Consider the following 11,622-nt stretch of genomic DNA (forward strand, 5'->3'; position numbering starts at 1 on the left):
ATGAAGTTTGATTATGATCTTTTTATGGAAATTCTATGCCTTTTACCCATTAAGAATTTCATACGGTTCAGAAGCTTGTCAAACACATGTTGTTCCTGTATTGACAGCCTAGAATTCATCAATCTCCGTCTTAATCGATCTATCAAAACCAGCATGGATTGCTGCCTCATTACTCATGAACATGATCCAAAGGGTTCCATTTATGCTTTCGACTTAGACTCGGATAGATGCACTGTGGAGCTTAATCGCCTCTACAACCCTCACACCTCTATATCTGGCGATTGCCAGTTTCACAGAGATGTTTTTGGTTCTTGCAATGGGTTGCTTGCTATGTATAATGGTGAGGGCATAGTCTTGTGCAATCCAGCAACAAGGGAGCACAAAACTTTATCTAGATTTTGGGGTCACTGCTATGGTGATTATGAAATGCTGCGTGAATTTGGCTACGATGCTCTTAACGATGATTATAAGGTAATCATTATGATTCAAAACTACATGGAAAACAATACCAGAGTAATGGTTTACAGTTGGAAACGTAAATCATTGACAAGGGTCGAAGATCTTCTTGGTTATTCTATTATTCCAACACACAATAATCCTCAACCTGGCGGTGTTCTTGTTGGTGGGTCATTGCATTGGGTGGTTAATGGCAAAGGAAATGTTAAAGATAGAGTGATTCTTGCATTTGGTCTGGGGGATGAGAAGTTCTTTGAGCTGCCAAAACCTCAAATGGAAAGTGAAAATATTTCCTTACACATGGTGGAAATTGGAGGAAGCCTCGCTCTATGTAGTTCGTGGCCTCACTGGATGAATGAGATATGGGTTATGAAAGAATATGGAGTAATGGAATCTTGGACTAAATTATTTAATTTGACCAGTTTTCTGTTACGTCCATACAATGTGAAAGTTTTATATTGTTTAAGAACTAAAACTGGCCATGAAGTCTTACTGTTGTATCAGGAGAAAGGTAAATATCTTTTCTTTTATGGTTTACGGCAAGAAAGTAATCAAAAACTTGGAAACTTGAATCTTCACATGGTAAGATTCTAATAGAATCTCCGGAAATATTTGTATAAGAAGCCATGTTCCAGTAAAATTAAATTCTGGGATTGCTGGGTCTTCGTCACAGCTTTCAAAGCAATGAGCTCAAGAGAATATGAGAGCAAAGAAAGAGACGTTTAATTTATTCCCATTATTTATGTGTTTTTTTTTTGTGCGGCTGTGTACGCAGTCGAATGAGAATTCCAAACTCTTTCGTTCAACTATTCTGTTCCTTCTCAACTGTCTTCTTGTGCAGACTCATCAGCGCCCTCGAAGAGTCCTTAAACCATAGCAGAATCTCAGATTACACAATCATTAACCAGGCCATCACCAACAACTTTTGCAAGGAAAATCGGTACTCGTGGAGAGTTTAAGCCATGCAAACGAGTCATTCGCCTTTGTACAAAATGGTGCAAATATAAAAAAGAAACATCTGAATGCAAAAAAAAAAAAAGGTTATATTCATTGTTTATGAGAAAATTAAAAATTATAAATAATTAAAAATAAGCTCATCCTATTTTAACCTTGGTCTGAACTTCACGTATCATTTTAGTGATGGGTTTATGTATATATATATTATAGGAAATGAAAATTTTATTGATATTAAAATTTTTTTTAAAAAAAAAAGGAGGAAAAGCCTGCAGAACCCAGCCTATAAATTGGAGATATAAGAAGATATTTGTGAGCTTATTTCAAATAATTATTATGAATAAATATAATTTGATCATGATTTAAAAGTATATTTTATTATGAATAAATAATTTTAAGAATATTTCATTCTCAATAAAAAAATATATAATTACGAAGTAAAAACTTTTAAAACTAATTGTCTCTCAGATTGCTTGAGAAAAAAAAAAATTGTCTTTCAGATTGAAATAGCTGATAGATTGATCCAGCCATTAGAAGTCAAAAAAAATATAAACAAATATTCTTTTCATTTTGGTGTTTTTATTATTATTTTTTAATTTTGTAATTGTATTATTTTTTTTTAATTTGGGTATGGATACATTTTAAAAATATTTAGTATACTAAATAACAATTCATTAAAATTAGTTTTACATATATTTTTTTTAATTTTTATAAATATTAAGTATACTTTGCAAACATAATTTTTAAAAATAATCTAAAAATGAAATTAAATATTATTTTTAATTGACGATTTAATATATATATTATCCCAACTATAAAAATAAATTTAAAATAGAAATTATAAATTGTTATTTTATATATTTTAATTATAATTCTATGTTATGTCACTGAATATAAAATAATAATTTATTTAGTTTTAGATAACGAATAAAAAATACAGCGAAAGTTATAATTTTATTAAAATATAAAATAATTTTTTATTAAAATATATTATTATATATAATAAAAAATTAAATTTTTTATATAATAATTTTAAACTGTTATCTAAACAATAAAATATAAAAATATCATAATGTAGCTACACTAATATTCATCAATTGAGAGCTAATTACATTAAATATTTCCAACATAAATATATTTTATTATTATATTAATTTAATAAATAAAATATTCATGTTTCCGGTTGGACAGGTTTCAATTTAAAATTCAGAGGTAAAATAAAATCTTAAGAGTTTTTCAATTTTCAGTTATGCTCAAATCGTCAAACAAATCATGGAAGATAACAAAACTTATGAATCAAAATTTAAATAGAGTTGTTTCAGAATTGTGATTTAAATGAGGCATCAAGCTGATCTTATTTACCATTAGCCTCTACGTTCCAGCATAATAATTTTCTAAAATGAAGTTTGATTACGATCTTTTCATGGAAATTCTATGCTTTTTACCTATTGAAACTCTCTTACGATTCAGATGTTTGTCAAAAACATGTTGCTCCTGCATTGATAGCTCAGAATTCATCAATCTCCATCTTAATCAATCTCTCAAAACCAACACCAATCGCAACCTTATTATTCATGAACTTGAGCCAAAGGGTTCCATCTATGCGATCGAATTAGACTCATTAGAATCAGATAGATGTCCTGTGGAGCTTCATCGTCTCTACAATCCTCACTTTGATACTTTTATGCACGGGCATGGAAGTGATGTTTTTGGTTCTTGCAATGGCTTGCTTGCTATGTATAATAATGAGGGCATAGTCTTATGGAATCCAGCAACTAGGAAGCATAAAACTTTGCCTAGATTTTGGGGTCACTGCTACGGTGACTATGAAATGCTGCATGGATTTGGCTACGATGCTCTTAACGATGACTACAAGTTGATCATTATGAGTCAACACTACATGGAAAACAATATTAGAGTTATGGTTTACAGTTTGAAAGGTAATTCATCGACGAGGGTGGAAGATCTCCTTGGTTATTCTATTATTCGAACATACGATAAGCGTCGATCTGTGGGTGTTCTTGCTGGTGGGTCACTGCATTGGGTGGTTAATCGCAAAGGAGATGTTACAGATAGAGTGATTCTTGCATTTGGTGTTGGGGATGAGAAGTTCTGTGAGCTGCCAAAACCTCAAATGGAAAGTGAAAATATTTGCTTATATGTGGAGGAAATTGGAGGAAGACTGGCTATATGTCGGCAGTGGCCATACTGGATTTATGAGATATGGATCATGAAAGAATATGGAGTAATGGAGTCTTGGACTAAATTATTTAATTTCACTAGTTCAACGGCATGTCGTCATAACCTAGTCTATGTGAAAGCTTTATGTTGTTTAAGAACTAAAACTGGCGATGAAGTCTTATTATTGCATGATCAGAATAGTAAAAATCTGTTCTTTTTTGGTTTACGTCAGGGAAGAACTGAGAAACTTGCAACTTTTGGACTTCCACAGCATAATATTTATAGTAGAATCTCAGCAAATGTTTGTATGAGAAGCCTTGCTCCAGTAAAATTTCAAAGGAAGGAGCTCAAGAGAACAAGAGAGGAAAAGAAAGAAAAGGAACAGAGAAGGCAAAAGCAGATTTCATTGAAGTGAATTTTTGTTGATTCACTTCATTAATCTTAGTCTTTATCAGGATTTCTTTTTATGTATTTTATTCAAGTACTGAGAAATTTGCCTGTATTAATCCTGCTCGCTCTCCTGATCTTCTCTCATCTGCTATAAATAAAATTAAATATAATTCTAATCTTAAAAATTTCGAATAACAATTTGAAATCCGTTAAGATAACAATTTAAAATCTGTTGTTTAAGGACTCTAATCCCAAAAAGATAGGATATTGTATCACAACTTTTATTTGTGGCCTTTTCTGATCTTCAATACCATTAGGCGCTAAGTTCCTCCATAATTTTCTAAAATGAAGTTTGATTATGATCTTTTCATGGAAATTCTTTGCCTTTTACCTGTTGAGACTCTCCTACGTTTCAGATGTTTGTCAAAAACATGTCGCTTCTGTATTGACACACCAGAATTCATCAATCTTCATCTTAATCGATCTATCAAAACCAACACCAATCGCAACATCATTATTCATGAACTTGAGCCAAAGGGTTCCATCTATATGATCAACTTAGACTCATTAAAATCAGATAGATGCCCTGTGGAGCTTCACATGCACCGGCATGGAAGTGATCTCCAGTTTTACGGAGATGTTGTTGGTTCTTGCAATGGGTTGCTTCCTGTGTATAATGGTGAGGGCATGGTCTTGTGGAATCCAGCAACAAGGAAGCACAAAACTTTACCTAGATTTTGGGGTCACTGCTATGGTGATTACAAAATGCTTCTTGGATTTGGCTACGATGCTATCAACGACGACTACAAGGTGATCGTTATGATTCAACACTACATGGAAAACAATATAAGAGTTCTGGTTTACAGTTTGAAACTTAATTCTTTGACAAGGGTAGAAAATCTCCTTGGTTATTCTATTATTCGAACATTTAGGATAAATGCAGACTCATATAATAAGTTGGGCGGTGTTCTTGTCGGTGGGTCACTGCATTGGGTGGTTAATCTCAAAGGAAATATTGAAGATAGAGTGATTCTTGCATTTGGTGTTGTGGACGAGAAGTTGTCTGAGCTGCCAAAACCTGAAATGGAGAGTGGAGATATTTCCTTATATGTGGAGGAAATTGGAGGAAGACTCCTTATATGTCGTTGGTACACCAATTTCATACTGTGCTCTTGATTTCAGTTGATGAAGTTTCTGATAAATTTTTTTAACAGAATTAAAAATAAATCTAAAGTTTTAATATCAAAATAGTAAAAAATAATATTATTAATATTTAGATAAAAATATACTTTTCCTATACGTATGACTAAAAATATATATAATTCACGAATTTTAATTTTTTGTTCTTCATCCTTATAAAAAAAAGCATATGAATGTATTTTATTTATATTAATTATTTTAGTCACTAAAATGAGTCTAAAAACTATTTAATTTAATTTTAAATATGTATTACGAAATATGCTATCTGGAAAATGCAAATAAAGTTACAACAAAAATAATTGTATTTTTTGACCAATAATTATATTATATTTATGAGATGTGGCCTAACACATCTAAATAAAATTTCTCAAAACTTATTTTCATTTTTTGTGTAAAAGAAGCAAAGCCAAATCCATCTAAAAAAATTTAAGTTCTTTCTAAAGAGAGTTTTCCTTTACTTTTTTTTTTTCTTTCCTTTTAATTCGGCCGATTTCTTACCCCATCTTGGATTTCTCTGTCCGATTTCAACTTCCTTTTGATGGTAAATTTTACTCTCTTTTACAGTTGAGTGGATGTGTAGATAATTTTTTTTTCTTTACTTTTAATTCTTTCTTGATAAATTAGTGATAAACGACGATCATATCTTTTGATATATTATTATGTAATTTTTTATTATTTCATTTTCTACATAGTTTTCTTTTAAATAGTTATGGCCAATTTCGAATATGTATTTGTACATGTACAACTAATTATTTTGAAGATGTTCATGGAGGCATATCTAATTGTTGATATCTCAGTCCTAAAATCTATATGAGATTGGGATTTTTGAAATTTTACTACGTCATTCTCAATTCTTCTTTTTCCAAAATCTATTATGTAATTGATCTGTTTTTCTTGATGGATTTAGTTGAGTTTAGTGTGGTCTTCTTCTCAATTTTTTCCTTTGCTTGAAATTATATTTGGCATGATTCCCAAACTATACTTCCGACCACTTTTTTGGTAGAAGAAGATTTCAGCACTCTCTTGGAAGGAAGCAGCACATCTTTTTGGATCGGCTCCCTATTCCAAATTGGATCCGGGTTAGGGCACATAAAGAGTAGACTCTATGGTTTGAGCAGTCTGCTAGATAGGCTTTGTCTATTAGATCATCTTGGTCTAGCTCTAGTTTCCTGAGCTTGTATCTTTTTTAGAGCTAGTTGATTTTTGGGTCATGGACTTTTTTGTCCGCAGCCTTATGTGTACTGGGCCTGCCCCCTTTAATCTAATAGAATTTTAGCTTTAGCAATATTTATATAACATGAATTTATCTCCCAAATTAAAATTAATTTATCAATAAATATTCATATCCTTATTATAATAAAATCATGTATAAAAACTTCTATATTTGAATTAGAATAGTAGTCATTGAATTTTATTTTATTTTATTATGCATTTTAGTTCATTTAAAAGTCTAATTACTTAATAGAGTAGCGACTTCTCTTTTTTCTATTAAAATTTGTAACTATTAATTGTGATTTTATCTCTAAAATTCAGCTGTCTGATGTGAAAGAAAATTCATATCGGCAAATTACCAATTGAATTAATAATATATAAACCATGGCTTAGTACTATTAAACAATTTAAATTAATTATTTTGAATCAAATGAAAAATAAATTTAAAAATTTTTTGAATTAATTTAGATGTTTCAATTAGTATTATAACTATTTAGTTTTATTTTATTCATTTTTCTATAGATAAAAATAAAAAAAATAAATAAAATGAAAAATAAAAATACAATTTAAAATGTGTATAAATCTATTGAATAATAAACTTAATTTTTATATTATTTACAAAAATAATAAATTATTATGCAAAAATGAATATTTAAAAAATTTATATATAAGGTGATTAATTAGCCGAATAATAAAATTGTTCGATTTTAGATTTTTTTGAGATAACATTCTATTTATTAAAAATTTAAAATTTATAGACAATTAAAATTTTTTTTATTTAAACCGAGAATCGAAGATTGAAGATATAAAATCTGAAATCTATCAAATTTATTCAAATATACTTAATCAGACTAAATTTGAATACGAAAAAATTAATGTTAAATATTTTTTACATAACACTCACAAAATTAATGTTAAATATTTTTTATATAAAATTATAAAGAGTAAATTAAAAAATATTACGTGTCAAATTTTTAATCGTATTTATTAAGTAAGATAGCAAATTATGATTATAAAAATTTGAGATTTTTTTTAGAATAAATTTGAGAAAACTTGAGATAGAATACAAAAAGAATTTTTTTTAGAAAAAAGTTTCATTTTTTTTTTCTCAAAATAAAATAATTATAGAAGTCATCTATATAATGTCTTGGGTTGAGAAACCCTAACTTCCTCCACAACAATCAGTTTCTTTGATTTTCTATTATTAGCCGCCTTAATCCATCCCTCTAGTTTCCAGCTCCATTTTCTCTAATGAAGTTTGATTATGATCTTTTCATGGAAATTCTAAGCCAATTGCCTATTGAGACTCTTCTACGCTTCAGATGCTTGTCAAAAAAATGTTGTTCTTGTATTGATAGCCCAGATTTTATCTACTTCCATCTTAATCGATCCATAAAAACCTGCACCAACCGTAGCCTCATCATTGATGATGTTTTTCCAGAGGGTTCTATCTACGCGGTGGATTTAGACTCATCAGAATCAGATAGATCCCTTGTGGAGCTCCATCGTCCTTACAAGCCTTTCGTGAATACTGTCGAGAGTGTGCTTAGTGATACTACAGACAGGTATATTGTTAGGCCTCGCAAGTTTTACTCAGATGTATTTGGCTCCTGCAATGGCTTGCTTGCTATGTACAACTGCAGTGGCGTCACCTTGTGGAACCCATCAACGAAGAAGCACCGCAACATTCCTGAATTCTGGAGTGATATTGAGTCCAATACTTGTGATAGAATCTTGGAGGGGTTTGGATATGATCCAATTAACAATGATTACAAGGTGATCATGATATATCAACGTAATGAACTACACTACAAGGCAAAATTACACGAGATCAAATCTGTAGTTTACAGTTTGAAAGGTAATTGTTCAACAAGGATTGAAGACCTAAATGGTTATTATATTTCTTTCAGTGGCCACTCAGCGGGTGTTTCTGTTGGCGGGTCATTGCATTGGGTGGTTAGTCGCGAAGAAAAAAGATACCAGTTCGATAAAAGTATACTTGCATTTGATCTTGTGAATGAGAAGTTCTACGAGCTGCCGAAACCTCGTATAAAGGGTGAACTGTTTGTGTCTTTGTCGGAACTTGGAGGAAGCCTCGCTATAACCTATTCGTCGAGCACACGTATGTTTATAGAGATATGGGTTATGAAAGAATATGGAATAATTGATTCTTGGACTAAAATAATTCGGATCGACGGTGAGGAGAACTTACTTAAATCTGATCGCTATGCAGCCAATCTGCGGCCTTTATGTTATTCAAAAACTGGGGGTGAAATCTTAGTGGGTTATCCGTATGATGAATACTTTGTCTCATATGATTTGGAGGAGAAAATTGCTAAGAGAGGTGTAGTTTTTCGATCCCCAGAGCGTGAGAGTATTCACAGTGATATTCCTAATAAAATCTCAGCAAACATTTGTATGAGAAGCCTTGTTCCTGTCAATTTTAGTTCTGGGATTGCTGAGTCTTCTTCAGAGATTCAAAGCATGGAGCGCAAGAGAACATGACAGAAAAGAAAAAGAAGATACTTTTTTATGGATTCTGTGTTTCTGATTTTTGGTTCAGCAGCATTACTTTTGCAGACATTTATGCTCTCTATGATTTGTTTTTGCAATAAAAATAAATAGCTGTTAGTGTTTTCTTGGGTGTAGTAACCGACTATTTTCGATAATTTATCATGTTTTGCTCATCATTTATATGATTCCTATGCACTGTTCTGGTTCCTTTTAAGAATTATTATAAATATATATATATATATATATTTTTTAATTTAGATCAAAAGTTTCTGATTGATCCTTGAAAAGTTTGAGATCTAGTGAAACAAAGAGACGTAGATACATGTGTTAGTGTTTGATTCACTGTGAAATTAATGGCTCTGAGTGGTTTAGAGTAAAAAGGATTGAAGCTGTGGTTGAGAATGTTAACGTTTGGAGGAGAGTCTCAATATTTAGCGCTTTAGCGCCTGAGAGGTGAAGTTGAAGTTGTAGTTGAATCATCTATCTTCTAAGGTGGTTGGTTCAGGGTATTTATATCTGACCATATTCTCATTTATCTTCTAAGATGGTTGATCCTGAATTTTTATACTCTGAATTAGGATTTCATATTAAGACACTCTAGCAGATGTATTGAATTGGATAGAGCGTGCTGTGGTAGACATTTCAAGCGGCTCATTAATGGTGGACAATTGGCCAATAAATATTAAGCTGCTTGGTCTATCATTATGACTCTAGCAGACTTGCAATGCAATTATAATCCTAACAGGTCAGCCTACTTATTTTATACACTTTAAAGACATTTTGAAGAGATCGGCCTACTTATTTTGAACATGGTTGTAATACCCGGCTAGACTTCGGTATCAGAATTCCTACCGTCCGGTGGAATCTCGGATGTCGAAAACCTCTAGAAGGGTGAAATTTTGTTTTTATAAAATGTTTTGATGTATTTTATGATTTTAAGTGAAAAGGAAAATGAGTTTTGAATGAAAATAGCCTTGGAGGAAGACCCAGGTTCGGCCGCCGAATCCCAAGTTCGGCCGCCGAACGTGCATGCGCTTCGGGAGTGTTTTAGGCCCCCGAAGGCATAAGAGAGGGAAGTCCAGGTTCGGCCGCCGAACCTTAAGTTCGGCCGCCGAACATGGCATGCATGCGGAGGCACATTAGGCCCCCGAAAGTGGCCTGGCCAGCCACCTATAAAGGGGTCCCCATGTCCGAACGGGTGAACTTTTCTCCCCGTTTTCGGCCAAGGTGAGTTCTCCGCCGTCCCTCATCGATTTTGAGCTTCTTCCTTCGAATCTTCATGCTTTTCTTATGAGTTTTCCCTTCGTTTGAAGATATTTGAGTAAAAGAGCAAGTTTGGAAGCTTGGAGACCAAAGAGTTGATTTCTCCCTACCTCCAAGCTAGGATCATCTTTCCTCTCAATCTTCAAGACGTAAGCTTAGATCCAACCTTTCTTGCATGTTTTAAACAAGTTTTATGAAGATCTATGGGGTAAAAATGCATATTTAGGTTATTGTTGAACTTATGGGTTTATACTATGTTTTTGAGCAATGTGGGTTGCTTGATGTGTTGTAGATGGGGTTTAGGATAGTTTGAAGCCCCTAGGAGCTTGTATGCTTGAGTATGCATGTTGTAGAATAGGAAAATGCATGATTGAATGAGTTGGGAGGCATTTGTGCATGTTGGAGCCGGGTTTCTGCCCTTTGGGAGAAACCAGGTTCGGCAGCCGAAGGGACTTTCGGCCGCCGAACCTGCCTGTGGAGGCCAACTTTCGGCTGCCGAAGCCTGCCCCCGAAAATGGACTTTCGTCTCTGGAGGGCACTTTCGGCCGCCGAACCTGCATGACTTTCGGCTTTGGAGGGACTTTCGGCCGTCGAACCTACCGCCGAAAGTGCCCTATTCAGCCTTCCTTTGCATGATTTATGTGATTGTTTTATGGTGTTTTAGGGGGTTTTTGGGGAGTATTTTAGAGTCATGTTTATGTATGTTAGGTTCCTCATTTGAGTCCACCTGTGTAGGTTTGGACCCGAGGAACCGAGGACCCCAGCAGTGAGTTCAGTTGCTTCTGAGTCTGTTAGAGCTTCAGTCAGAGGTGAGTGGAATACCTTATTTTGTTTCAAAGTAATTAAATAAATTCTGAGCATGATACATGCATCATGAATGCCATGTGACATTCTAGGTTGTTTGCATTAGAATTCACGAATATGTTGCATTGCATAATATGTTGATGATGTGGATGAATGTTGGATGATCCTTTAGCCGCACTATGTTATGATATGATACGGTACGGAAGACCAGTGAGGCCCATTCTACGCCTCTGGCACCATGTAAGAGAAAGACCAGCGAGACCCATTCTACGCCCCTGGCATATTGGAATGTTATGTTATGAATGTAATGTAAGAGAAAGACCAGTGAGGCCCAGTCTATGCCCCTAACACTATTGGATTCAGTAGTGGGCTATTAGTGACAAGTTCATCCTTGATGTGAATTGTTTGTGATGTGTTGCATTCCATGAAAGCATGAAATTTAAATTAAATGTTTTATTATTCTGCTCACTGGGCTTTATAGCTCACCCCTCTCCCTTAACCCCCAGGTTTACAGGTACAGGATAGAGCAGGAGGCCGGATAGAGTAAAGTCTTGGTCATGTAATAGCTAGTAGTGGACATGATGGATATTGTAATGTAATGTTGAGTTATGTAATGATGATATTGAGGTTTAGAAGTGTGCTTGACCA

General features: G+C 33.3%; 4 protein-coding genes across 4 annotated transcripts; all 4 read left to right on the forward strand.

Annotated features, from left to right (window-relative positions):
• Nucleotides 1-1,333, forward strand: LOC110612664 (F-box protein CPR1-like). Its single transcript, XM_021753441.1, has 3 exons — nt 1-840; nt 961-1,038; nt 1,232-1,333. The coding sequence occupies exons 1-3, from the start codon at nt 1-3 to the stop codon at nt 1,331-1,333; spliced, it is 1,020 nt and encodes a 339-aa protein (XP_021609133.1).
• A 1,476-nt stretch (nt 1,334-2,809) lies between these two features.
• On the forward strand, nt 2,810-4,006 carry LOC110612665 (F-box protein CPR1-like). Its single transcript, XM_021753442.1, has one exon. The coding sequence runs from the start codon at nt 2,810-2,812 to the stop codon at nt 4,004-4,006; it is 1,197 nt and encodes a 398-aa protein (XP_021609134.1).
• Nucleotides 4,007-4,326: 320 nt separating this feature from the next.
• On the forward strand, nt 4,327-5,157 carry LOC110612666 (F-box protein CPR1). The gene has a single exon (XM_021753443.1). The coding sequence runs from the start codon at nt 4,327-4,329 to the stop codon at nt 5,155-5,157; it is 831 nt and encodes a 276-aa protein (XP_021609135.1).
• A 2,440-nt stretch (nt 5,158-7,597) lies between these two features.
• Nucleotides 7,598-9,092, forward strand: LOC110612721 (F-box protein CPR1). Its single transcript, XM_021753492.2, has one exon. The coding sequence runs from the start codon at nt 7,645-7,647 to the stop codon at nt 8,896-8,898; it is 1,254 nt and encodes a 417-aa protein (XP_021609184.1). The 5' UTR covers nt 7,598-7,644; the 3' UTR covers nt 8,899-9,092.
• Nucleotides 9,093-11,622: the final 2,530 nt, after the last annotated feature.

Source organism: Manihot esculenta, chromosome 4 (genome assembly GCF_001659605.2).
Source record: "Manihot esculenta cultivar AM560-2 chromosome 4, M.esculenta_v8, whole genome shotgun sequence".
NCBI classification, from domain to species: Eukaryota; Viridiplantae; Streptophyta; class Magnoliopsida; order Malpighiales; family Euphorbiaceae; genus Manihot; species Manihot esculenta.